At 42.7% G+C, this 25,069-nt stretch overlaps 1 protein-coding gene across 1 annotated transcript; it reads right to left on the reverse strand.

The window, feature by feature from the left end:
• Window positions 1-21,719: 21,719 nt before the first annotated feature.
• On the reverse strand, window positions 21,720-24,334 carry LOC124698280 (protein PIN-LIKES 6-like). The gene is made up of 11 exons (XM_047230779.1): window positions 24,314-24,334; window positions 24,020-24,204; window positions 23,676-23,755; window positions 23,358-23,482; window positions 23,148-23,269; window positions 22,872-23,063; window positions 22,678-22,752; window positions 22,448-22,548; window positions 22,287-22,339; window positions 21,977-22,171; window positions 21,720-21,881 (listed from the first exon to the last, which is right to left on the reverse strand). Exons 2-11 carry the CDS (start codon window positions 24,191-24,193, stop codon window positions 21,760-21,762), a joined length of 1,239 nt encoding a protein of 412 aa, XP_047086735.1. The 5' UTR covers window positions 24,194-24,204; window positions 24,314-24,334; the 3' UTR covers window positions 21,720-21,759.
• Window positions 24,335-25,069: the final 735 nt, after the last annotated feature.

Raw genomic sequence — 25,069 nt, forward strand, 5'->3', positions numbered from 1 at the left:
TTTTTAGAGAGCGACTTGAAGCAGCATCAAACAACCACCACTAATAACAACACTAAAATTGCGAAAGTGGTTATCCACTGGCAACGCCTCAAGAAAAGAAACAATGGTCAAGTATCGTCGCGCTCGATCTAACCACCACCGGTCCCCCCCCCCCCCCCCCCCCCAAAAAAAAGGTAGTGGCTAGAAGCCCACCATTAGCAGGTACAACCAATGAACATTCAGACCTAGGGATTTCACCCCAAAGACTAAGAAATGGTAAGCGCCACCAAAAGCAAAGGCATCATGTGTTGTCGATCACACTGCTACAAAGCACTAATCAGTAGGCACATATTCATTGTGCACACGATCACGTGGACATCGCCGGGAAAGCGAAAGAGTGTTCGCACAATGTTGTTGTCTAGCATCCCTTCACCTCATCCTTTGTGAACACGTCCAGGGAGGCTTGCAGCCGTGGTCTTTACACGAACATCAACACATGAACGAAGAACGACTATGTTGGTTTAAAGGAATTTCATAAAAACAAATTGGAGAGTCTATTTTTCATAGAAAATTTGCATGTAGAGTTTATTTTGTTTTGTAAGATTAATACTTAATATTTTTTATGGTCTACTTTGTATAAAACTTTATAGAAAAATATTCTTATGTCCAAACCCATGAAAAAATGTCCTTTATTTCAAGAAACACGCAATCCTTCAGAATCACGCATGTGTTTAATTTCCCTCCATGGCACACGTATTGAACTCATCTGTGTTTGAAAATACTATGAACCAAACATGCCCTCGATATTGTTAATGAAATAGCTAAAGTGTACCAAATTCCAAATTCAGTCAAACAAATTATCATATTTTGATAGCATTATGCTTTGTGTGAGCAAGGATTCACTAGTAGCAAGGGTGGATGACAGTATTGGCGCCTCCAAGTGAAAAAACATGGTTATCCCTTTTGGCCTTAGATGGACTTTGGAAATCCGCAACTTCTAGTGGCCTATGTGACCATTGTTACAAACCTACGAAGAACTTGTGACGTCAACAGACATGGTTACAATCTATGCATGGTACATGCTATCCTACCCAGTAGTCAAGCGGTGTTCTTGCTTTGGGTAGTACCATGAAAAGAAAAAAATGATTCTTATCATCCGACAATTCCATCTAATGGTTTGCGCAAGAAAAGTAGGGCTTCTCCACTCCTCCTTCTCCCTTTTTGTCATGATGTCTATGACCTCGACCTCTCCCCTTCCGCTAGTCCAACAAGTTCGGTCATTTCTCTTCTAGTCGGCCACACAACCACCTCCTATTTCTCCTTCGTGATATGTACATTTGCCCCTTTGCTGCATATAGATGCATGAAAGACCACCTATATCGACTAGAGGAGTGGACATGCGATTATCAAATATTTAGGTGAAACTTGACACTTTTTATCAATTTTTTTGCATGGCTGTCTAAAACACCCTATGCATGCACAACTACAAGTCTAAAACTTGCAAAAAAAAAGTAGATTATAAAAAACTAAAAGAGCTAGGGAGAAATCGCCAACCCAAAGATGTATCCCAGCATTTCAGATAGTTAGCGCTATTGTACGTCCTTGTTGAAGAAGGCTATAACAATATAATCCTTGATAAAGAGACGAACCTATTGTCCTTAAGCTAGGACACCAAGTCCATGATCAACCACTAAGATGTGGTTTTTAAACGTAGTAGGTGATCACCGATACTACGTCTCGAACGTATCTATAATTTTTGATGCTCCATGCTTGTTTTACACCAATTCATATGTGTTTTGTTTACACTTCATTGCACTTTCACATGATTTTTGGCACTAACCTATTAACAAGATGTCAAAGTGTCAGTTCCATGTGTTTCTGCTGTTTTTGTATTTCAGAAAAGTTGTGCATGAAATATTCTTGGAATTGGACGAAATAAAAGCCGAAGTCAATATTTTACCGAAACGAAGACGAAGTCCGGAGGGGGGACGAAGAGGCGCACCAGGGCGCCCACACCACCCCTAGGCGTGACCTAGGACTAGCCCGCGCCTAGGGCAGGTGTGGGGCCCACAGTCGCCCCACCGACCTGAATCCTCCACCTATTTATACATCTTCTCGGGAAAACCCTGGATACCTGAGCCTCCATCCACGAAAAGTTTTGTCGCAGCCGCCATTGCCGAACCCAACTTGGGGGGTTCTCAAGCTCTTCCCGGCACCCTACCGGAGGGGGAAATCATCGCCGAAGGCATCTACATCGCCATGCCCGCCTCCGAAGTGATGCATGAGTAGTTCATCCCTGGACTATGGGTCCATATCAGTAGCTAGATGGTTGTCTTCTCCACCTTGTGCTTCATGTATCGACTTCTGAGCTGCTCTACATGATCAAGATCATCTTTATGTAATCCTCTATGTTTGGTTTGCTGGGATCCGATGAATGTTGAATATTATGTTAAGATTGATTATATATTCATGTCATATGTTATTTGTGATCTTGCATGCTCTCTGTTGCTAGTAGAAACTATGGCCAAGTGGATACTTGTAACTCCAAGAGGGGGTATTTATGCTCGATAGTAGGTTCATGTCTCTAGTTTTCTGGGAGAGTGACTTATAACTTCTAAGGTTGTAGATGTGCTATTGCTACTAGGGATAACCCAATAATGTTTTATCCGAGGGTAACTCTATTGTTTACTTTACACACATTGCTTAATTCGATAGTCTGTTGCTTGCAACTTTATACTTGAAGGGGTGCGGACGCTAACCTGAAAGTGGATTATTAGTCATAGACGCAGTTAGATTATGGTCTATGTATTATGTTGTGATGCCCAATACCAAATTATCATAATAATCATCTTGTCATGTATCGATCGATATTCTGTCAATTGCCCAGCTGTAATTTGTTCATCCAACATGCTATTTCTTTATGGAGAGACACCTCTAGTGAACTGTGGACCCCGGTCCTATTTCCTTTACTGATAAATTCAACTGCAATCATGTTCTGTTTACTTTCCGCAAGCATCTTCTTCCATTCGATACGTCTAATCCTTTGTGTTCAGCAAACCGGTGAGATTGACAACCTCACTATAAGTTGGGGCAAAGTATTTCGGTTGTGTTGTGTGTAGGTTTCACGTTGTTGCTGACGCCGGTAGTGCGTCCTGCCACTAGTCAGCCAGCAACACCTTCAGAAGTCACGCCTTTCTCATACTGATCGACTAAACCTTGGTTTCGTATTGAGGGAAAACTTGCTGATGTGCTCTTCACACCTTCCTCTTAGGGTTTCCCAACAGCGTGTCTACGTACTACGAGTGCACGCCAGCAAGACTTTTTCTGGTGCCGCTGCCGGGGAGAAAGAGAATTTCTGCAAGGGGAGTCTCTCATCTCCAATCTCTTTACTTTGGTATAGTTTGCTTAGTTTACTTTATTTTGTTCTTGTTTGCTTTATTATATCAAAAACACAAATTATTTAGTTTACTTTTATAGTTTTCTTTTATATCTAAAACACAAAAAAATTATTTTCTATTATAGTTGTTATTTCTGTTGCTTAGTTTAATTTTGCTAAAATGTCTGCTCCTGTTATTATGTCGCCTGAGGAGATGATTTTCACTTTCAGACAAGGGAGTGAGGTGAGTTTCAAAGACGCTTGGTCTAGAATTAATAGTTCTTACATTAAAACTGAACCGAGAATGACTTCAAGTTTGCTCCTTAGTAGATTTTATTTCGGTCTTATTCTGCGTTATAGATATGCTTTGGATACAATAGCTGGAGGAGAATTCCTTCTCTGTGATGGATATCAAGATTTTAATGCCATAAAAAAATTAATTACAACATATAGCTCACCTAGTAATTTTTATTCATCCCTTGTGAGCATTTTTAATAAATTAAACACTCTTTAGACAAATACAACTAGACTTGACGAATGTTATAGCATGCTTAGGGAGAAGTGTGATCAAGTTCCAGTAAATTCTGAACCCACAAATTGGCTCCCTTCATTGAAAGTTGATATAGGTGGTGAAATTTTTTACGCTCGTTGTGATATTATGTTTGAATTTTGCCTTATGTCTAGAGATATTTACGAGTCTTTAAATCTCTGGGGACTTTCTAAGGGAGGAGAAGAAATATCTCTTACCAATAATTTTGGTATATTACCCCTTGGAATTGCTGATGGAGTGTGATGCGTGTAGTTGACACGTCCGTTGGGAACCCCAAGAGGAAGGTGTGATGCGCACAGCGGCAAGTTTCCCTCAGTAAGAAACCAAGGTTTAATCGAACCAGTAGGAGTCAAGAAGCACGTTGAAGGTTGATGGCGGCGAGATGTAGTGCGGCGCAACACCGAGATTCCGGCGCCAACGTGGAACCTGCACAACACAACCAAAGTACTTTGCCCCAACGAAACGAGTGAGGTTGTCAATCTCACCGGCTTGCCGTAACAAAGGATTAACCGTATTGTGTGGAAGATGATTGTTTGCGAGAGAAAACGGTAAAAGCAAGTATTGCGGCAGATTTGTATTTCGGTATTAAAGAATGGACCGGGGTCCACGGTTCACTAGAGGTGTCTCTCCCATAAGATAAAAGCATGTTGGGTGAACAAATTACGGTCGGGCAATTGACAAATAGAGAGAGCATAACAATGCACATACATGACATGATAAGTATAGTGAGATTTAATTGGGCATTACGACAAAGTACATAGACCGCCATCCAACTGCATCTATGCCTAAAAAGTCCACCTTCGAGGTTATCATCCGAACCCCTCCGGTATTAAGTTGCTAACAACGGACAATTGCATTAAGTATGGTGCGTAATGTAATCAACAACTACATCCTCGGACATAGCGCCAATGTTTTATCCCTAGTGGCAACGAGCACAACACAACCTTAGAACTTTACGTCACTTGTCCCGAGTGTCAATGCGGGCATGAACCCACTATCGAGCATAAGTACTCCCTCTTGGAGTTAAAAGTAAAAACTTGGCCGAGCCTCTACTAGAAACGGAGAGCATGCAAGATCATAAACAACACATGTATAATAACTTGATAATTAACATGACATAGTATTCTCTATCCATCGGATCCCGACAAACGCAACATATAGAATTACGGATAGATGATCTTGATCATGTTAGGCAGCTCACAAGATCCAACAATGAAGCACAATGAGGAGAAGACAACCATCTAGCTACTGCTATGGACCCATAGTCCGGGGGTGAACTACTCACTCATCACTCCGGAGGCGACCATGGCGGTGTAGAGTCCTCCGGGAGATGATTCCCCTCTCCGGCAGGGTGCCGGAGGCGATCTCCTGGATCCCCCGAGATGGGATCGGCGGCGGCGGCGTCTCAGTAAGGTTTTCCGTATCGTGGCTCTCGGTACTGGGGGTTTTGTAGGATAACGTTGCATAGAAAACAAAAAATTTCCTACCGCGAACACGCAATCCAAGCCTAGATGCAATCTAGAAGACGGTAGCAACGAGGGGGTATCGAGTCTCACCCTTGAAGAGATTCCAAAGCCTACAAGATGAGGCTCTTGTTGCTGCGGTAGACGTTCACTTGCCGCTTGCAAAAGCGCGTAGAAGATCTTGATCACGATCGGTTCCGGCGCCACGAACGGGCGGCACCTCCGTACTCGGTCACACGTTCGGTTGTTGATGAAGACGACGTCCACCTCCCGTTCCGGCGGGCAGCGGAAGTAGTAGCTCCTCTTGAATCCGACGGCACGACGGCGTGGTGTCGGTGGCGGTGAAGAAGTCCGGCGGAGCTTCGCTAAACTACGCGGACTATATGGAGGAGAAGGGGCGGCTAGGGTTTGGGAGGGGTGGCCGGCCACTCTATGGGGGCGGCCAGCTTGTGGTCTTTGGGGTGGCCGGCCCCCTCCCTTGGCCCCTCATTATATAGGTGGATCCCAAGTGTTGGTGTCCAAGTCTTCGAATAAGACCCGAAACCAAAACCTTCCATAAGAGGGGAAACCTAGCCCAACTAGGACTCCCACCCAAAGGTGGGATTTCCACCTCCCATGTGGGGGTGGCCGGCCCCCTATGGTGGAGTCCACTTGGGACTCCACCCCATCTAGGGCTGGCCGGCCATGGAGGTGGAGTCCCATGTGGACTCCACCTTCCTTGGTGGTTTCTTCCGGACTTTTCTAGAACCTTCTAGAACCTTCCATAGAACCTTCCGCGACATTTTATTCACATAAAATGACATCCTATATATGAATCTTATTCTCCGGACCATTCCGGAACTCCTCGTGATGTCCGGGATCATATCCGGGACTTCGAACAAATATTCCAACTCCATTCCATATTCAAGAACTACCATTTCAACATCCAACTTTAAGTGTGTCACCCTACGGTTCGAGAACTATGCGGACATGGTTGAGTACTCACTCCGACCAATAACCAATAGCGGGATCTGGAGATCCATAATGGCTCCCACATATTCAACGATTACTTTAGTGATCGAATGAACCATTCACATACATTACCAATTCCCTTTGTCTCGCGATATTTTACTTGTCCGAGGTTTGATCTTCGGTATCTCTCTATACCTTGTTCAACCTCGTCTCCTGACAAGTACTCTTTACTCGTACCGTGGTATGTGGTCTCTTATGAACTCATTCATATGCTTGCAAGACATTAGACGACATTCCACCGAGAGGGCCCAGAGTATATCTATCCGTCATCGGGATGGACAAATCCCACTGTTGATCCATATGCCTCAACTCATACTTTCAAGATACTTAATCCCACCTTTATAGCCACCCATTTACGCGAGTGGTGTTTGGTGTAATCAAAGTACCTTTCCGGTATAAGTGATTTACATGATCTCATGGTCATAAGGACTAGGTAACTATGTATCGAAAGCTTATAGCAAATAACTTAATGACGAGATCTTATGCTACGCTTAAATGGGTGTGTCCATTACATCATTCATACAATGACATAACCTTGTTATCAATAACATCCAATGTTCATGATTATGAAACTAATCATCCATTAATCAACAAGCTAGTTAAGAGGCATACTAGGGACTTCTTTGTTTGTCTACATATCACACATGTACTAATGTTTCGGTCAATACAATTATAGCATGATATATAAACATTTATCATAAACATAAAGATATAAATAATAACCACTTTATTATTGCCTCTAGGGCATATCTCCTTCGAGTCTCCCACTTGCACTAGAGTCAATAATCTAGTTTACATTTGTAAAGATATAACACCTTGGCCTTCGGTGCTTTATCATGTTTCGCTCACGAGAGAGGTTTTAGTCAACGGATCCGACATGCTCGGAACCGTATGTATTTTGTAATTCATTTGCGTCTCAACGCATCACTCATTTCCAAATGAGTCGGCATTAAATATGTTTGGTCTTACGGTGGAACCTTAATTCCGCGGTCTGAAATATGTCATTAATATTGTCACACACAATATAACTTCAAAGTTCTGACTCTGTCGGAAATACACCAAGTTCTCAAAGAATCTCTTGACTTAACATCCTTTGTCATTGTCAAAACAATGACATACTCTGCCTTCTTTTGTAGATTCCATCACAATATTTAGAACTCTTCTAAATCTAGCATAGACAACTTCTAGCTCATTGTGCTACTTTTTAAACAACACTTAGTCTAATTTGAGATTGAAATTATATTTTATATGTGACAAAACCAATATCGGTGTAACACCTTACGGCGATTTGTTTGTCATTTCTTCATACAAAAATATATATATATATCCTTAGTTCTTCTAAAGTACTCAAGGATATTCTTACTCGTCGTCTAATGATCATCATATGAATCATTCGGTATATGCTCATAACACTTTATAGCACATGATATCTGATTGTGTACATATTATTCGTGATCTATAATCACTCATGTGTTTTTACTCATTGAGTGTCGAGATACACTCAAGTCTTGTTAAACCTTCACATGACAAGAACATTTTCTTAATATTTCTATATTGAACTACTTCAATATCCATCATATGTACTTTGACTTAAACTTATTTATGTGTTTCAATCTATCTTCATAGATCTTGACACTAAATTTGTTTCGAGTCCATATCCTTTCATTGAAGTTAATTCTCAATGAAACCTTTTTAATCAAGTATATAATTACATCATTTATAACCAACTATATGTCACCTACATAAAGTATTATAAATGTGTCTTAGCGCTCCCACTTAATTTCTTGCAAATGCAAGCTTCTTCATCGTCTCTGATGAAATCAAAAACTCTTTGACTATTTCATCTGGTGAAGATTCCAACTCCGTGATAATTACTTCATCCAATTGAAGCTTGTATACCTATCTAGTATTCCACGGACCAGACAAAACTCTTGGTTGTATCTTGTATACATACTTACGTTAAGTAGTGTATTTTGCCATCCTACTAGCATATCTCATAAAAGAAATATGTAGTGATTACTAGAATAATCCACATAGACTATAAGCATTGCTACGGAAGATCTAATCTTATCGTATTCAACTCTTTGAACTTTGTCGTAAACAATTTTTCGATAAGTCAAGCTTTCTTCAAGGATATTTCATCCAAGTCTATCAATTTCATAGATCCATTTACTTTCATAAAGTATTCATCTATCTTGGATTTCATGGCGCATGGCCATTTTAATGGAGTCGGGGCCCATCATAACTTCTTTGTTTTGTAGTTGGTTTATCATTGTTCAAAATCAATCCTTTGTCCACAAATCATTTATTTGATCACAAAGTAAACCATACCTACAAGGTTCAATATGTACTTCGATCTCCATGGCTAAAACACTTTGTAGTCATGAGAGCCATGATCGTCGTGGCCGCTTCCGAAACCAATTCCGATGCTTTGCGCTACTGCGATCATTATGCTCGGGTTCATAAACCTTATCAAATTATATTGTCCTCCCACTCAAATACTTCACTCGAAACAATTTCTCGGAAATAAGAAACATTGACAAACACTTTTGTCTTTGTCTCGTGGGAAGAATTCCCAATTAAATCTACGGGATAACCAACAAAGACATTCATCCGATTTTGGTTGACTATTAGGGTTTATACCCATACCATAACTTGTATGGTGTCATTTCAACGGATCATGATGATGCTCTATTCAGTGTAAAAGCGGTAGTCACTAAAGCATAATCCACAAAAATATAATGGCATCAATATTTTATCTCATCATTGATCCAACAAAGTTTGGATATATCTCTTGGATACTTCATCATCACTAAAACTCGTAATTCAAATATTTCCACCATGATCCAATCATAGATATTTGATTTCTATTACGATGATTTCCACTTCATGCTGAAATTTATTTGAATCCTATTCAAATGTTTCAAACTTTTCCTTATTGAATATATCCACATATATACTCAATTCATTGTTTGAAAGTTTTCATGAAGTAGAAGAATCTTCCGCACACAACTATGCCCGAGTGAACCACATATATCATTATGTATGTTTTCACTAAGTTAGTTGCCCGTTCAACTCTTCGGCCTATGAACGGTATTTCGGTCATTTCCTTTTAGAAAAGATTTTGCAAGTGCCAAACGATTTAACAAATCGAATGACTCCAAAAATCCATTTGCATGGAGTTCCTTCATGCGATCCTTTCTAACATGACCTAAATTGCGGTTCCACAAATAAGTGGAATTCAAATCATTTGCCTTATGGCATTTTTAGCGTCAGTGTTATGTATGTGTGTTTCACCATTAAGATTTATAATAACTTATCCATCATACATGGAGTAATGTCATAATTTGAACAACTCATTGTTTTCATTTGACCAGAGCAAAATAACAATTATTAAGTTCTTTATTATAAATTCTAAGGGCTAGATAGAATGCCAACGACGAACATAATAACACTTTATTTTGTTCTAGACGTGCATTCCTATCATATTCCTTGTCGAGTCACTTAGGCCATTGTATTCTTGTATTGCGTTGTTTTGTATGACACTTCATACCAACCAATATGGTATTAATACCCAAGAATTTCATTGTGTGACTTAACTAGGAATACAACCATAACATGTATATCATTTATATACACCTGAGCTAGACTTTCTAGTCTTTTCTTTTCTTTTGCCAAAATATCTTTTGCGGTTTCTCTTTTAGCTTTCCTCATTATTCAGAAAAACATTTCAACATCAATAACTTCTAGGTTTGTTGGTCAAATACCAATAACCTTGAGGTTCTTACTTTGAATTTGATCATCATATGACAAGTGTTTCAGATTTCACTATTAGTAAATTTGTAATACGATGAACAATTTCACTCATAATTTTATCCATCAATTCATGATAACTTTCTGAGACCATGTCTGTACATGCTAGGCTCATAAAGTTTAAACCTTAGTATTCGCATATGCAAAAGCGGCTTGCACCCGTTGGAAGCACACGTAGAATCTATAACACCCGATCATCACGTGATGCTTCGAAACGACGAGTCTTAGCAACGGTGCATACTAAGGACAATCACTTCATGGATATGCGAATATTGTTAGTGCCCCAATAGTTGGAGGATTGGGACGCCTTGCGTCTTCAACCTTCGTACATTCCCATAAAACTTATGAGTTTATGTAGTCTCACCAAATTTATATTCTATCATCTTGCAATAAGGTCTTAGATATCACATATATCTCGTACCTTGATTATTTACGAAAACTAAATTTTCAGCTCCTTACTTTTCAAACAGATTTGAACTTCAAGTTTCACGGAGACAAGATAACTTTAGGTACTAATTGAAACCATAGCTCTCGAATCAACAAAGTGAGTTTCACTAAATGTTTGCAATAGGACTTAATCATTTCTTGATTCATTAACAATACGGTACTAATCCGTAAAGTTTCTAGTCAGATTTTAACGGTATTTCTATCTCAATTATAAGACTAGCGCATAGTAGTAAACGGATGCCAATACTACAAAATTAATTCAAAATACTACTCAGACTATGTTTATGATAATTAGTTCATGTTTTAATCTAATTACTAATGAACTCCCACTTAATACAACATCCCTCATAGTTGTTAAGTGGTACACGATCCAAATCTACTACACCAAAACCGATCATCACGTGAGAGGATGTAGCTTCAATGGTGAACATCAACATGTTGATCATATCATCCATATGACTCGTGTTCAACCTTTCGGTTTCCGTTGTCCCGAGGCCATGTCCGTACATGCTAGGCTCGTCAAGCAAACCCAAGTATTCCGCGTGTGCAACATGGCTTACACCCGTTGTATGTGAACGTTGAATCTATGACATCCGATCATCACGAGATGCTTTGAAACGACGAACTGTACAACGGTGCATACGAGGGGAGAACACTTTATTATCTTGATATTAATGTGAGGGATCATCTTATAATGCTACCGTCGCGATCTAAGCAAAATAAGATGCATAAAGGATTAACATCACATGCGGTTCATATGTGATATGATATGGCCCTTTAGTCTTTGCGCCTTCGATCTTCATCTCCAAAGCACGGACATGATCTCCATCATCAACGGGCATGATCTCCATCATCGTCGGCGTAGCGTCAAGGTTCATGGTGCCGTCTTCATGGTTGTTCACCTCATGTAGCAACTATTACAACTACTTTGAAATACTACTCAACATGAAAATTAAAGACAACCATAAGGCTCCTGCACGGTTGCCACAATACAATAATGATCATCACATACATATTCATCATCATATTATGGCCATATCACATCACCAAACCACTGCAAAAACAAGTTAGACGCTCTCTAATTTGGTTTGCATATTTTACGTGGTTTAGGGTTTTCGATATAGATCTAATCTACCTACGAACATGAACCACAACGTTGATACTAATGTTGTCAATAGAAGAGTAAATTGAATCTTTACTATAGTAGGAGAGACGAGACACCCGCAAAGCCTCTTATGCAATACAAGTTGCATGTCGAACGAGGAACAAGTCTCATGAACGCGGTCATGTAAAGTTAGTCCGAGCCGCTTCATCCCACTATGCCATAAAGATGCAAAGTACTCAACTAAAGATAACAAGAGCATCAACGCCCACAAACCATTGTGTTCTACTCGTGCAACCATCTATGCATAGACACGGCTGCGATACCACTTGTAGGATAACGTTGCATAGAAAACAAAAATTTTCCTACCGCGAACACGCAATCCAAGCCAAGATGCAATCTAGAAGACGGTAGCAACGAGGGGGTATCGAGTCTCACCCTTGAAGAGATTCCAAAGCCTACAAGATGAGGCTCTTGTTGCTGCGGTAGACGTTCACTTGCCGCTTGCAAAGCGCGTAGAAGATCTTGATCACGATCGGTTCCGGCGCCACGAACGGGCAGCACCTCCGTACTCGGTCACACGTTCGGTTGTTGATGAAGACGACGTCCACCTCCCCGTTCCGGCGGGCAGCGGAAGTAGTAGCTCCTCTTGAATCCGACGAGCACGACGGCGTGGTGTCGGTGGCGGTGAAGAAGTCCGGCGGAGCTTCGCTAAACTACGCGGACTATATGGAGGAGAAGGGGCGGCTAGGGTTTGGGAGGGGTGGCCGGCCACTCTATGGGGGCGGCCAGCTTGTGGTCTTTGGGGTGGCCGGCCCCCTCCCTTGGCCCCTCATTATATAGGTGGATCCCAAGTGTTGGTGTCCAAGTCTTCGAATAAGACCCGAAACCAAAACCTTCCATAAGAGGGGAAACCTAGCCCAACTAGGACTCCCACCCAAAGGTGGGATTTCCACCTCCCATGTGGGGGGTGGCCGGCCCCCTATGGTGGAGTCCACTTGGGACTCCACCCCATCTAGGGCTGGCCGGCCGTGGAGGTGGAGTCCCATGTGGACTCCACCTTCCTTGGTGGTTTCTTCCGGACTTTTCTAGAACCTTCTAGAACCTTCCATAGAATCTTCCGCGACATTTTATTCACATAAAATGACATCCTATATATGAATCTTATTCTCCGGACCATTCCGGAACTCCTCGTGATGTCCGGGATCATATCCGGGACTTCGAACAAATATTCCAACTCCATTCCATATTCAAGAACTACCATTTCAACATCCAACTTTAAGTGTGTCACCCTACGGTTCGAGAACTATGCGGACATGGTTGAGTACTCACTCCGACCAATAACCAATAGCGGGATGCGGAGATCCATAATGGCTCCCACATATTCAACGATGACTTTAGTGATCGAATGAACCATTCACATACATTACCAATTCCCTTTGTCTCGCGATATTTTACTTGTCCGAGGTTTGATCTTCGGTATCTCTCTATACCTTGTTCAACCTCGTCTCCTGACAAGTACTCTTTACTCGTACCGTGGTATGTGGTCTCTTATGAACTCATTCATATGCTTGCAAGACATTAGACGACATTCCACCGAGAGGGCCCAGAGTATATCTATCTGTCATCGGGATGGACAAATCCCACTGTTGATCCATATGCCTCAACTCATGCTTTCAAGATACTTAATCCCACCTTTATAGCCACCCATTTACGCAGTGGTGTTTGGTGTAATCAAAGTACCTTTCCGGTATAAGTGATTTACATGATCTCATGGTCATAAGGACTAGGTAACTATGTATCGAAAGCTTATAGCAAATAACTTAATGACGAGATCTTATGCTACGCTTAAATGGGTGTGTCCATTACATCATTCATACAATGACATAACCTTGTTATCAATAACATCCAATGTTCATGATTATGAAACTAATCATCCATTAATCAACAAGCTAGTTAAGAGGCATACTAGGGACTTCTTTGTTTGTCTACATATCACACATGTACTAATGTTTCGGTCAATACAATTATAGCATGATATATAAACATTTATCATAAACATAAAGATATAAATAATAACCACTTTATTATTGCCTCTAGGGCATATCTCCTTCAGGTTTCGTCACGGAGGCTTTAAGTAGGCGGAAGGGCAAGTCAAGAGGCGGCACGGGGGGCCCACACCATAGGCCGGCGCGGCCAGGGGTGGGGCCGCGCCGCCCTAGGGTTTGGCCACCCCGTGGCCCCTCTTCGTCTCGTCTTCGGACTTCGGAAGCTTCGTGGAAAAATAGGCCCCTGGGCTTTGATTTCGTCCAATTCGAGAATATTTCGTTACTAGGATTTACGAAACCAAAAACAGACGAGAAACAGCAATCGGCACTTCGGCATCTTGTTAATAGGTTAGTTCCAGAAAATGCACGAATATGACATAAAGTGTGCATAAAACATGTAGGTATCATCAATAATATGGCATAGAACATAAGAAATTATCGATACGTCGGAGACGTATCAGAGTGCATACAAATTTTTTAGGAAAAATGGTATCCACTGATTATCTTGTCATTGAATGTGTAGGAAAAAGACAAATCACGCTTGGGCGATCAGTGTTACACTCCTGGGAGCAAGGATTGATGTTGGGGAAGGTATCATGATCTTCACCACCCCACAAGGTGGTTCTCATTCCCTATGAAAAAACTTAAGAAGAAGAGAGGTATGCGCAAGGCTTCCGCCATTTATAATGTTGATGCTTCTTCACTTGATAGTGCTTGATGCTAGCATTTTTACTGCGTCTAGCTGAAAGGCGTTAAAGAAAAGAGCTTATGGGAGACAACCCATGTTTTATTTACAGTATTTTTTTTGTTGATTCTTGGAAGTTATTACTACTGTAATGACCTCTCCTTGTCATTTTTATTTCATGTTTGTGCCAAGAATAGCCTCTAATAGGAAGAAAATAATGTTTGGGGAAGTTGCTGCCCTGAAAACTGATTCTGTGTTGTTACCATAAAAATTCGTAAAAAATAGCCGCGTAATTTTGAGCTGTCATTTTTTCTGCATATGCCCTAGGTTATTATGTAACTTTCGTTAGTTGACCACTTTCCAAAATAAGCAACAGAGAATTTTCGGAAATTTCGATCTTTACCTACTGTTCTGTTTTGACAGATTTCTGCACTATTTGCATTAGCCTCGTAAATCTCTTTCTTTTTGAGTTCTTTTGATCAAAGAGCTTTTCGAAAGGTTGCTACAGTATCTTATGCTTTAATATATGTTTGATATATGTTAGTACTTAACACAAGTGGATTCGTTTATTTTGATTGTACTAATGCTGCTAATGAAGAATTATGCGAAGTTTTTGTATGAAGGAAGTTTTCAAGTGTAGGGAGAGAAGACTGATATGATGAGATGAAAAATGGACAAAAACTCAAGCTTGGTATGCCCCTACATCTCAAGACATATTCAAGAGGTACAAGCGTCAAAACTTGGGGATGCCTGGCATCCCCTCTTCATCAACAAAGCAACAGGTCATCTCTCTATACGCTATATTTTCATTGCTTCATACGCTATGTGTTGTTCTTGGAGCATCTTTATTTTTGTTTTTTGTTTTGTTTTCTGTAGCATATGTTGGATCCCGACACATTTGTTTTGCAGAAAGACCCGCTCCATTTTAATTGCATAGAACGCTCTAGTTTTCGCTGTTATTGTTCTGTGAGTGTTCTAGTTTTCTGGTATTGCGTTTAGCTCTTGTTCTTTCACTTGAATTTTGTTCAGAGCACGTTAGTATTCTTTATTTATGTATGATTATCTCTCTGGTACATATTGTATTTCACCTCTGAGAGTTATTCCAAATAAGTTGATTGGTGTTGGATACGAGTAAAATGTTTCATGACTATAGTGATGCAAATGGAAGCTTGTCTAGACTGTGGCATAGACTTTGGCATGTCATGTTAGATGTTATTATTTTCATATGCTTAGTATTTATTGTTTTAGCATGACTTGTTTCAAATGGCTGAGAGTGCATAATGTGTCATTAAAAGAATCATGTGTTGTTTCTATCATAAAAGCATAGTATTGTGGTATTCTTCTTTAATGCTTTATTGGGTTAACTTGGCGGATGCTTATAACATGTTATGACTATAACCAGTCAACTAAAGCCTCTATGATCATTTAGTTTTTGATTTGTAATATCACTTTATGCTTTAACTTTTAATGTTTTGTCGATATGCATGATTATGGCCATTATTTCTCTCTTAGTTGGTCGCTTCCAGTTTTTTTGCTAGCCTTCACCTGTACTGAGTATGAGCTTTACTCGTGCATCCAACCACCCAAAACCAAAGTTGCCAATTGTGTCCACCATATCTACCTATATGTGGTATTTCACCGTCACTCCAAGGTAAATTGTTTGTGTGCTACCTTTAAACCTTCAAAATTAATCACCTGTTTTGTGTAAATTATAGCTCATGGGAAAGTCGTCTAAAAACTATTGTGGCAAGTCTTATATCATATGCATTTTTAGTTCTTATAAGTTGCTTTTTGTGTGAACCATGTTGTCATGGGGAACACCATCAATACGTCTTTGTTGAATATCATGTGAATTACTATGCATGCTCATCTTGTTTGAAGTAAGGGATATTTACCATGAGTTGCAAAGATTTGAGTATGCATATTGTTAGAGAGGAACATTGGGCCGCCAACTAAATCCATGTTCACATGGTGGAAGTTTCAGCTGGGCAAAAGTTCAAATATCTGTTGTCCTTGCTTTCCCGGTATGGATGTCCAAAAAAGTTGAGATTCATCAAAATTGAGAAATCAAATGAGATCCATCTCCTAAGGACATTTGTACAAGAGGCAAGGAGGTACCCCTTTGTGACACTTGGTTAAAACATATGTATGCGATGAAAATTCATGGAAGTCCAAACTAATTAGGACAAGGTGTGAGCACTATTGGTATATTATGCATGAGCCAAGCAAACTTATAGGAAGTAATTATGCATAAGTCATACTATTTATCACTACCGTTGACATAAGTAGCACCTCTCAAAATAAATATTTTCAACACTCTTATTGCTTTCAAAATAAAAAGCTCTAGCACATCGGTAATTCCTGCTTTCCTATGTGAACGGTCTTTCTTTTACTTTCATGTTGAGTATCGACCTTCTACTTTATGCACCGATTAAGAGAGCATAGTTGTTATTCTTAGTGCAATGTGCATAGTCCCAAAATTATTATTGATTGATTCATGATTGTGCTATTGTTTGCTCTTAAATTATTTGTATCTAGTCACCCTTTGAACTTTGAAGGTATCCTTGCATTTATGTTTTGCTATTCCATGAGGACATGTTGAGTACCACTTTATTATGTTTACTCTATGATCATAAACACACAGTTGCTTTCAATGCACTATTATTCATGATCTTTTGTTTGAGTTACTCTTCATGTTATAACATAGTTGCTAAGTTCTATTGAATTATATCTATCATGCTTATGTTAGAGTACTTAGATCCCAGCTCATAATGCTTTACATGCTTGATCAAGATTGTGTTGGCTTCATGTCACCTCAAAAATTATTTTGTTATCACTTACCTACTCGAGGACGAGCAAGAGTTAAGCTTGGGGATGCTGATACGTCTCAAACGTTTTCTATAATTTTTGATGTTCCATGCTTGTTTTACACCAATTCATATGTGTTTTGTTTACACTTCGTTGCACTTTTACATGATTTTCGTCACTAACCTATTAACAAGATGTCACAGTGCCAGTCCCTGTTTTCTGCTGTTTTTGTATTTCATAAAAGTTGTACATGAAATATTCTCGGAATTGGACGAAACAAAAGCCGAAGTCAATATTTTACCGAAACAAAGACGAAGTCCGGATGGGGGGATGAAGAGGCGCACCAGGGCGCCCACCCCACCCCTAGGCGCGGCCTAGGGCTGGCCCGCGCCTAGGACAGGTGTGGGGCCCACAGGTGCCCCACCGACCCGAATCCTCCGCCTATTTATACATTTTCTCGGGAAAACCCTGGATACCTTAGCCTCTATCCACAAAAATTTCTGTCGCGGCCGCCATCGCCGAGCCCATCTCGGGGGTTCTGAAGCTCTTCCCGGCACCTTGCTAGAGGGGGAAATCATCGTCGGAGGCATCTACAACGCCATGCCCGCCTCCCAAGTGATGCATGAGTAGTTCATTCCTGGACTATGGGTCCATAGCAGTAGCTAGATGGTTGTCTTCTCCACCTTGTGCTTCATGTATCGATCTTGTGAGCTGCCCTAGATGATCAAGATCATCTTTATGTAATCCTCTATGTTTGATTTGCTGGGATCCGATGAATGTTGAATACTATGTTAAGATTGATTATATATTCATGTCATATGTTATTTGTGATCTTGCATGCTCTCCGTAGCTAGTAGAAACCCTGGCCAAGTGGATACTTGTGACTCCAAGAGAGAGTATTTATGCTCGATAGTAGGTTCATGCCTTAGTTTTCTGGGAGAGTGACTTTATAACTTCTAAGGTTGTAGATGTGATGTTGCTACTAGGGATAACCCAACACTGTTTTATCCGAGGGTAACTCTATTGTTTACTTTACACACATTGCTTAATGCGATAGTCTGTTGCTTGCAACTTTATACTGGAAGGGGTGCGGACGCTAACCTGAAGGTGGATTATTAGTCATAGACGCAGTTAGATTACAGTCTATGTATTATCTTGTAATGCCCAATACCAAATTATCATAGTAATAATTTTGTCATGTATCGATCGATATTCTGTCAATTGCCCAGCTGTAATTTGTTCACCCAACATACTATTTCTTTATGGAGAGATACCTCTAGTGAACTCTGGACCCCGATCCTATTTCCTTTACTGATAAATTCAACTGCAATCATGTTCTGTTTACTTTCTGCAAACATCTCCTTCCATTCGGTACGTCTAATCCTTTGTGTTCAGCAAACCGGTGAGATTGGCAACATCACTGTAAGTTGGGACAAAGTATTTGGGTTGTGTTGTGCGCAGGTTCCACGTTGTTGCTGACGCCGGTAGTGCGCCCTGCCTAAGGCTGGACACGAGCTGGCTCGGTCCAGGCTCGGTCCGAGCCGCGTTTCAGCTCGCCATTTTTCAGCTCGGCTCGGTCCGGCTCGCTGGGTGAACGAGCTGAGAAAATGGGCTCGGCCCGAGCTTTGGAGAAACTCGGTGCAGCTCCGGTTGGCTCGCGAGCCGTGCTGACCATGTCACTGCCATGTGGGTCCGGTAATGGAGCAGCAGAGGGACGACGGTCGAGCACCAGGGGCAGGGGGCGACGAGCTCGACACCGGTGGAGCAGCAAGCGGACGGACGAGCTGGTGCGCGTCGGGCAAGGAAGTGAACCACCATCAGGACGAGCTGGTGCGCGTCGGTGCGGGGAGCAGAGCACCGGAAGGAGGAGAGGGGCTGGGAGGGGAGCAGCAGGGGGCGAGCGGCGGCGACATCGTTGGGCGGCGGTAGGTCGTGGGTGTGGCAGGACCGCAGGAGAACGATTGATGAAGATGTGCAAGTCTGACTCGATCCCTAGTCCCTCGTTTGGACCTAATGGGCTGCAACAACCCAATCTGTCTCCTTCTATCTTCTCTTATCAATCAGAAGAAAAAAAATGCCGAGCTAACGGGCTGGCCCGAGCCGAGCTGGACGAGCCAGAAGCTCGCTGCGGGCCGGATTTTTGGGCTCGAATCGGTCTACATATTCAACGGGCCGAGCCCAACTCGAGCCGAGCTGGGAAAAGCTCGGGCTGAGCTAAATAATCGGCCCGAACGTCCAGCCTTAGCCCTGCCACTAGTCAGCCAGCAACACCTTCAGAAGTCACGCCTTTCTCCTACTGGTTGATTAAACCTTGGTTTCGTACCGAGGGAAAACTTGCTTCTATGCTCTTCATACCTTCCTCTTGTGGTTTCCCAACAGCGTGGCTGCATACTACGAGTGCACGCCAGCAATCACCAACCTTCACAAACTTCTCAGTTCCTTCGCAAAGTACCACGAAGATTTTCAAGAAATAGTCTAGCCAACTAGGAGTCTCACACCCTCTAAAAGATAACGCCACTTGGCTAGCACATGGATCTTTAAGACCTCACAAAAATTGGCTTCTCAAAGCACCATGGATCTCAGAGATGTGAATGGAGGTTTAGATGCAAGTGCAAGAGAGACACAGAGATAGGTGTAGAACTAGGCTCAAAGCTCATGTTTTTTCCCTCTTAAAATCCTTAGTTTGCTTGGGGTGGGTAGATTTATTTATAGGAAAAAGCGGAAGTGCGACATCAACAAAATTAACTAGCACGGATATTACGGATGGTGAAACCCGAAGGTTTTGGACTCGTTCAAAAATTGAATGGTCGGTGCGGGAAACAACCGTAATACACAAAATCTGGGTGGCACCGATGGGACTAAAGAATTTAATTTAAGGGTCATAAATGTACTTACAGTGTCCCCTTCCACGACACTTCTTGACAAAGGGTTAACCTTGTCAATGCCCATGATGATGGACTTGGGTTTCTAGGAATGAGAACGCTGGCGAATCAACAAACCGGTCAGCTAAACTAGGCAGCCGACGAAAAGTATGATCAAGGGCGAATCACCGAGATTGTATTATATGAGAATTAGGGTTACATGGTGTTGCATATGGTTCTATCTATCCCCCCTCGGTGGCTCCTCCTAGCCCTTATATAGTGAGATAGATCTTAGAGTCCACCTCGCGATCGTTTACATGATGTATGTTGGTTTACCCGATATGGGCCTAGCATTGCTATTTTACATAGTATCTAGGCTTGGGCTTCATATAGATTTCTTCATGGGCTTTCCCCTATTCCTTTCCGAACTTTGCACCAGAGACGTCAATGTTGAGTACCCGATATGGTGTACCCATGTCACTCCCCTTCCACAGCTTCTCTTCCATTACCTCGGCTGGAGGTCGGGCCTGCTGCCATTATGGAGCTCAAGTTTAGCTCACAACGGTTCTTCTTTGTGGAGGTTAGAGAAGATGATTTCGGGAACTGGACTAGTTAGGCTTCACTCCTCCAATCCAACTCCGATGGGATCTGTTGAGCCGTATTTATGGTTGACGATCCGAATGGGAGAAATTGTTGCCTCTGTGATTGATGGTATGATGTTATTGATTTCAGATTATTTTATGGTGCACGCATTGTTTTTCAACACTATGGAAAGTGCGCATGTAGTAAATATTTATTTTCCATGTTACGTACACATCGACACTCTGCTATAGTGATTATGAACTTCTACCGCACATTGTTGTTTTCATTGTTGTCAGCATTGATTCTCTATGTTGTTTTTTTCTTTTGATGTTGCGTTTGCTGCGACAAATTAAACTGTTTTTGTTGTAAAAACCTGGGTTTACTGCATACCAGAAAGTTAAGTGTAGCCGTCATGGTATGTGATTTTGGTGGCTAATGAGAACAGATACATTGGTGGATGGGCGGGCAGTGTATCTGTCATGATACGTGATAGAATTTGTGTTTTTTCGATTGGCAAGTCTAAAACGTCGGTTGTAGCCCATGTTGTGTATTCTTACTGTACAAAACTCTGCAAATAGAATACATACCTTCTTGCAAAAGAAAGACAATTCCTACTACATTTCCGGCAGATATCCCTTCTTGCAAAAGAAAGACAAGACATACATTCTTGCAAATAAAATGCGTCCTCTGAATTTACATAAGCTTTTCTAGGTCCACACCTCTGCATGTTTGGCAGATATTTCTCTGCGTCACTTGTGAGCAGCTGCAGGGCATTTCCGGCAGCAAGAGTATCCTGCAGTCTCCGCTCCCCGTCACACAATCAAAAGGAGCCAGGCCCTTCAGGGAGCGGCTGAGTCTTCCGGGACACACGTTTTTCACCTATGGAGTAGGCACGAATGGAGATTGGAGAGCGACGCCAGCAAACTTTGTCCGCGTCCGAAAGGTTTATTGTCTACTACTAGCATCACCATCGTTGGCGCGTGTGAACTGTGGAACTGCCACGTACTGCAAGGATGGAAGTGTTCCGGCCGGCGTCAGAAGAGCATCCTGATGTAGAGCACCATCCATCCGGCGACGGAGAAGACGGCGCACACGTACATCCAGAACAGCACCGCCGCCGACTCCTCGCCGCACCCACGCAGGCTGGCCACGGCCCCTGCAGGTCGAAGCCAACGTGCAGAGCAGAGCTTCGTTAACTAATCATCATTCATCATCTCGTGCTACTTCGGTAGGACATGAGTTTGTTTGTACCGGAGAGCACGGAGGTGGGCATGGAGTGCTGCAGGAGGAGGACGAACTTGAACATGGTGTCACCCTTGGGGAACAACCCCAACCTCTCCGCCATGGTCACCACGCCCAGCCCCGCCGGAGGGACCAGTACCAGCCGCCCGATGATGATCGCCGCCGTCGTCCTCAGCCCCAGCTTCTTGCTTCCCGGACCTGGACCTGCATTGCATCGTTCCACACACATCAACATGTATACTTCAAGCACCCATTCGCATTGTTCACATTCGATTGTAATTAAGGTTACATGCATGTAAGAGAGCATAGCGGATCTAACCATCGACGAGATTGCCACCGAGCGCGAGCAGGATGCAGGGGATCATTGCCTCCCTGCAGGAATGCAGCAGATCGCCTCATGTATTTATTTTTATTTTTTTGGGAAAAGATCGGCTCATGTATGTTCTGTAAGTACGGATAGGCGAGGAGGGGGGACTGTACCCAAGAATCATGCAGGCATCGGTGAAGAAGAACAAGGGAGCGTCGTTTTCCAGGATGAAGTGCTTCAGGGATGGCGTCGCTCCAATGGCCATCGCCAGTGCCTGACGGAAGAAGTTCACAAGTGTTGAATTAATACCACACAGCAAACAAAACGAAATGCTGCTGCTAACGGCAAATTAGGATGTATCGTCAGGCACGTCGTTTGTCTCGGGATCAAAGGAATTACTCACTGAGGCAATCACTGGAGGTTTCATCACTTGCTTCAGCTTAAATTTCTCAATTAAGATGTGCAGAATGTCCATCGCCTGTCCAAGTTACAGTAGAAGTTTCAGAACCTTTATTTTCTTCTGAAACTTTCAGCTACCATGATCATAGGGTGTATGTACTCCGATCATGGCCCGACATGACTTCCAAATTATCTTACTTTGGAGCACTTGGAAGCATCTACGACGGCGTGTTCAGGTGGACGCGGAGTTAGCAGCGGAACTTGTTCAGGTGCGTTGCCATCTGCGGCAGCCTTGGCTGGGAGCTTCTTCTCTTTCCGTCCATCGAATGTTTCACCTGGCGGCGGTGCAAGCATCCGAAACACATAGCTGTACAAGATAATCGCCCCGACCTGCCACGAAAAACAACACATTGAGTGGTGGATTGTGTTACTGACCACTATTTACAGCAGATGGCATGGAAAACATGTATATACCCATTGCCCAAACGAGACGTAGGCGTTGCCGTCCTTCTTGCATTTGACAGGATCACCGAATGGGTTCGATGGGTCTCGGCAAAGAGCGGCGACCAGCACGAGGGGCATATTTCCATTATTGCCTACATGTAGCTATCGCAAGTTCATAACGACTGGAACATCATGCTGAATTGATGATGTTTTTGTAGGGAAGGGAGAGCATTGGCTTGCCTATGGCGATGTGAACAATGGTGAACTTGAAGTATGGCCGTGGTGGCCGTACGATTATCGCGACAATAAGGCCAACAAGAGAAGCAGACACTGTCCCCAGAACGATATTTACAGGAATGTACCACCTGCACAATGTGGACGATTAATTTATTATTTCTATGCAACATCTGAGGTTCAGTGTTTGCGGGATAATGCACTGAATTACACAGGAGGGATATCTAGATATCCACATTACAGAGTAGAACATTTCTTCCAATCCGTCCTACTAGTATTTATGCGTCAGAGTTAGTGCGTAGCTACTGACACAGTGACACTTACCAGTCTATCACTTTCTGCACTGTAATGGCTCGTCCAAGCTGGGTGAATATGAGGCACGGGAGTAGCAGGGAGAACACTAGCTGGAAACAACAGTAAAAATCATCATGAGAATTTCAGGAACAGTCGGTAGCGACACAACTCTACAAAGAGAATTAGCGCCAATGTTTCAGTTTTATCTTCAAATTGTAGCCCCGATTCAAATTCCTGCCAAGAAATGGTAATATTCTATGTATTGGGAATTTGAGATCAATCTTAAGGTGAACATTTTTACTTTTTGAGATGAACATTTGCGCAGTTTTATTTTCTAATCAGAGAGAACTATGCATGTGTCTCCGTTTGCTCACCCCGTTGAGGAGCTTGCGGCCGTTGGTGTTGAGGATGCCGATGTAGTTGGTGGCCATGAGGAAGCCCATGAAGCACATGGTGAACACCTTGGCGATTGGCCGCACCGCGAACTTCATCGTCGTGAGGACCGACCCCCCGCCGGCACCGCTCATCACCGCCTCCATCAGCGACATCTCCGCCGTATCTGTGCCCCCCGACCCGATCGAGCGAGTCACGACGCCGATCGAAATAAGAGGGGCAATGCCCAATGCGAGCATGCATGAAGTAAATATTGGCTTAAGTGTCGACTTTACCTCTCGTTTAATTCTTCGGCGGCCGTGCTTGTGTGCTTCTTTGAATCGACGATGGATTTCGCGAGACTCGGGATCGTATTCGGTAGGCGTGTCGGGGTTGATCGGGAAATTCGGGAGAGCGCGCGGTTCGACGTATGGAAGACCGATGCGTCCGCGCGCAGCGGAGATGACGGGCAGCGGACCCAGAAGCGGGTGTCACGTACTGGGTTTGCGGGAGGAGGGGCCATGCTGAATCCGGCCCGTAAGATCTGCGTCCAAGGATAAGATTGACGCCAGAGCATCTCTCTTTTCTTTCAGTTTTTTTTTCTCATTTCAGCCAACCTGAAATTAGCCAAACCCAATGAACTAAGAGCATCTCTAGCAAATACCCCATCCGAAAGCATCAGATGGAGTTAACTGCGTCAGCTAATTTCACGCAAAAACACAAGCGACTGTACATATACCCCATCGGCAAACCGCAAACACGATGTCATCAATTTTGGCGCCAGAAATTCAAACTCTTTCATCGAGTTCATCCGAGTTTTTACGAGATATTGCAAAAGAAGGAACTAAATGTTCCTAAAAACCTAGGTTAGCTAGCCGGGGATTTACTACCATCACCGGGGCTTGGGGCGGGGCGACCGGTGTTGGCGGTTCACTCCTCCTCCTCCACGATGTCGTCATCGAAGAGGTCGGACTCATCATCGGAGTAGTCGACGATGATGAAGCAGCGACTCGCCATCTTCGAGCACATGGACGCGCGCTACGCCCTGTGCA

Source organism: Lolium rigidum, chromosome 3 (genome assembly GCF_022539505.1).
Source record: "Lolium rigidum isolate FL_2022 chromosome 3, APGP_CSIRO_Lrig_0.1, whole genome shotgun sequence".
NCBI lineage: Eukaryota > Viridiplantae > Streptophyta > Magnoliopsida > Poales > Poaceae > Lolium > Lolium rigidum.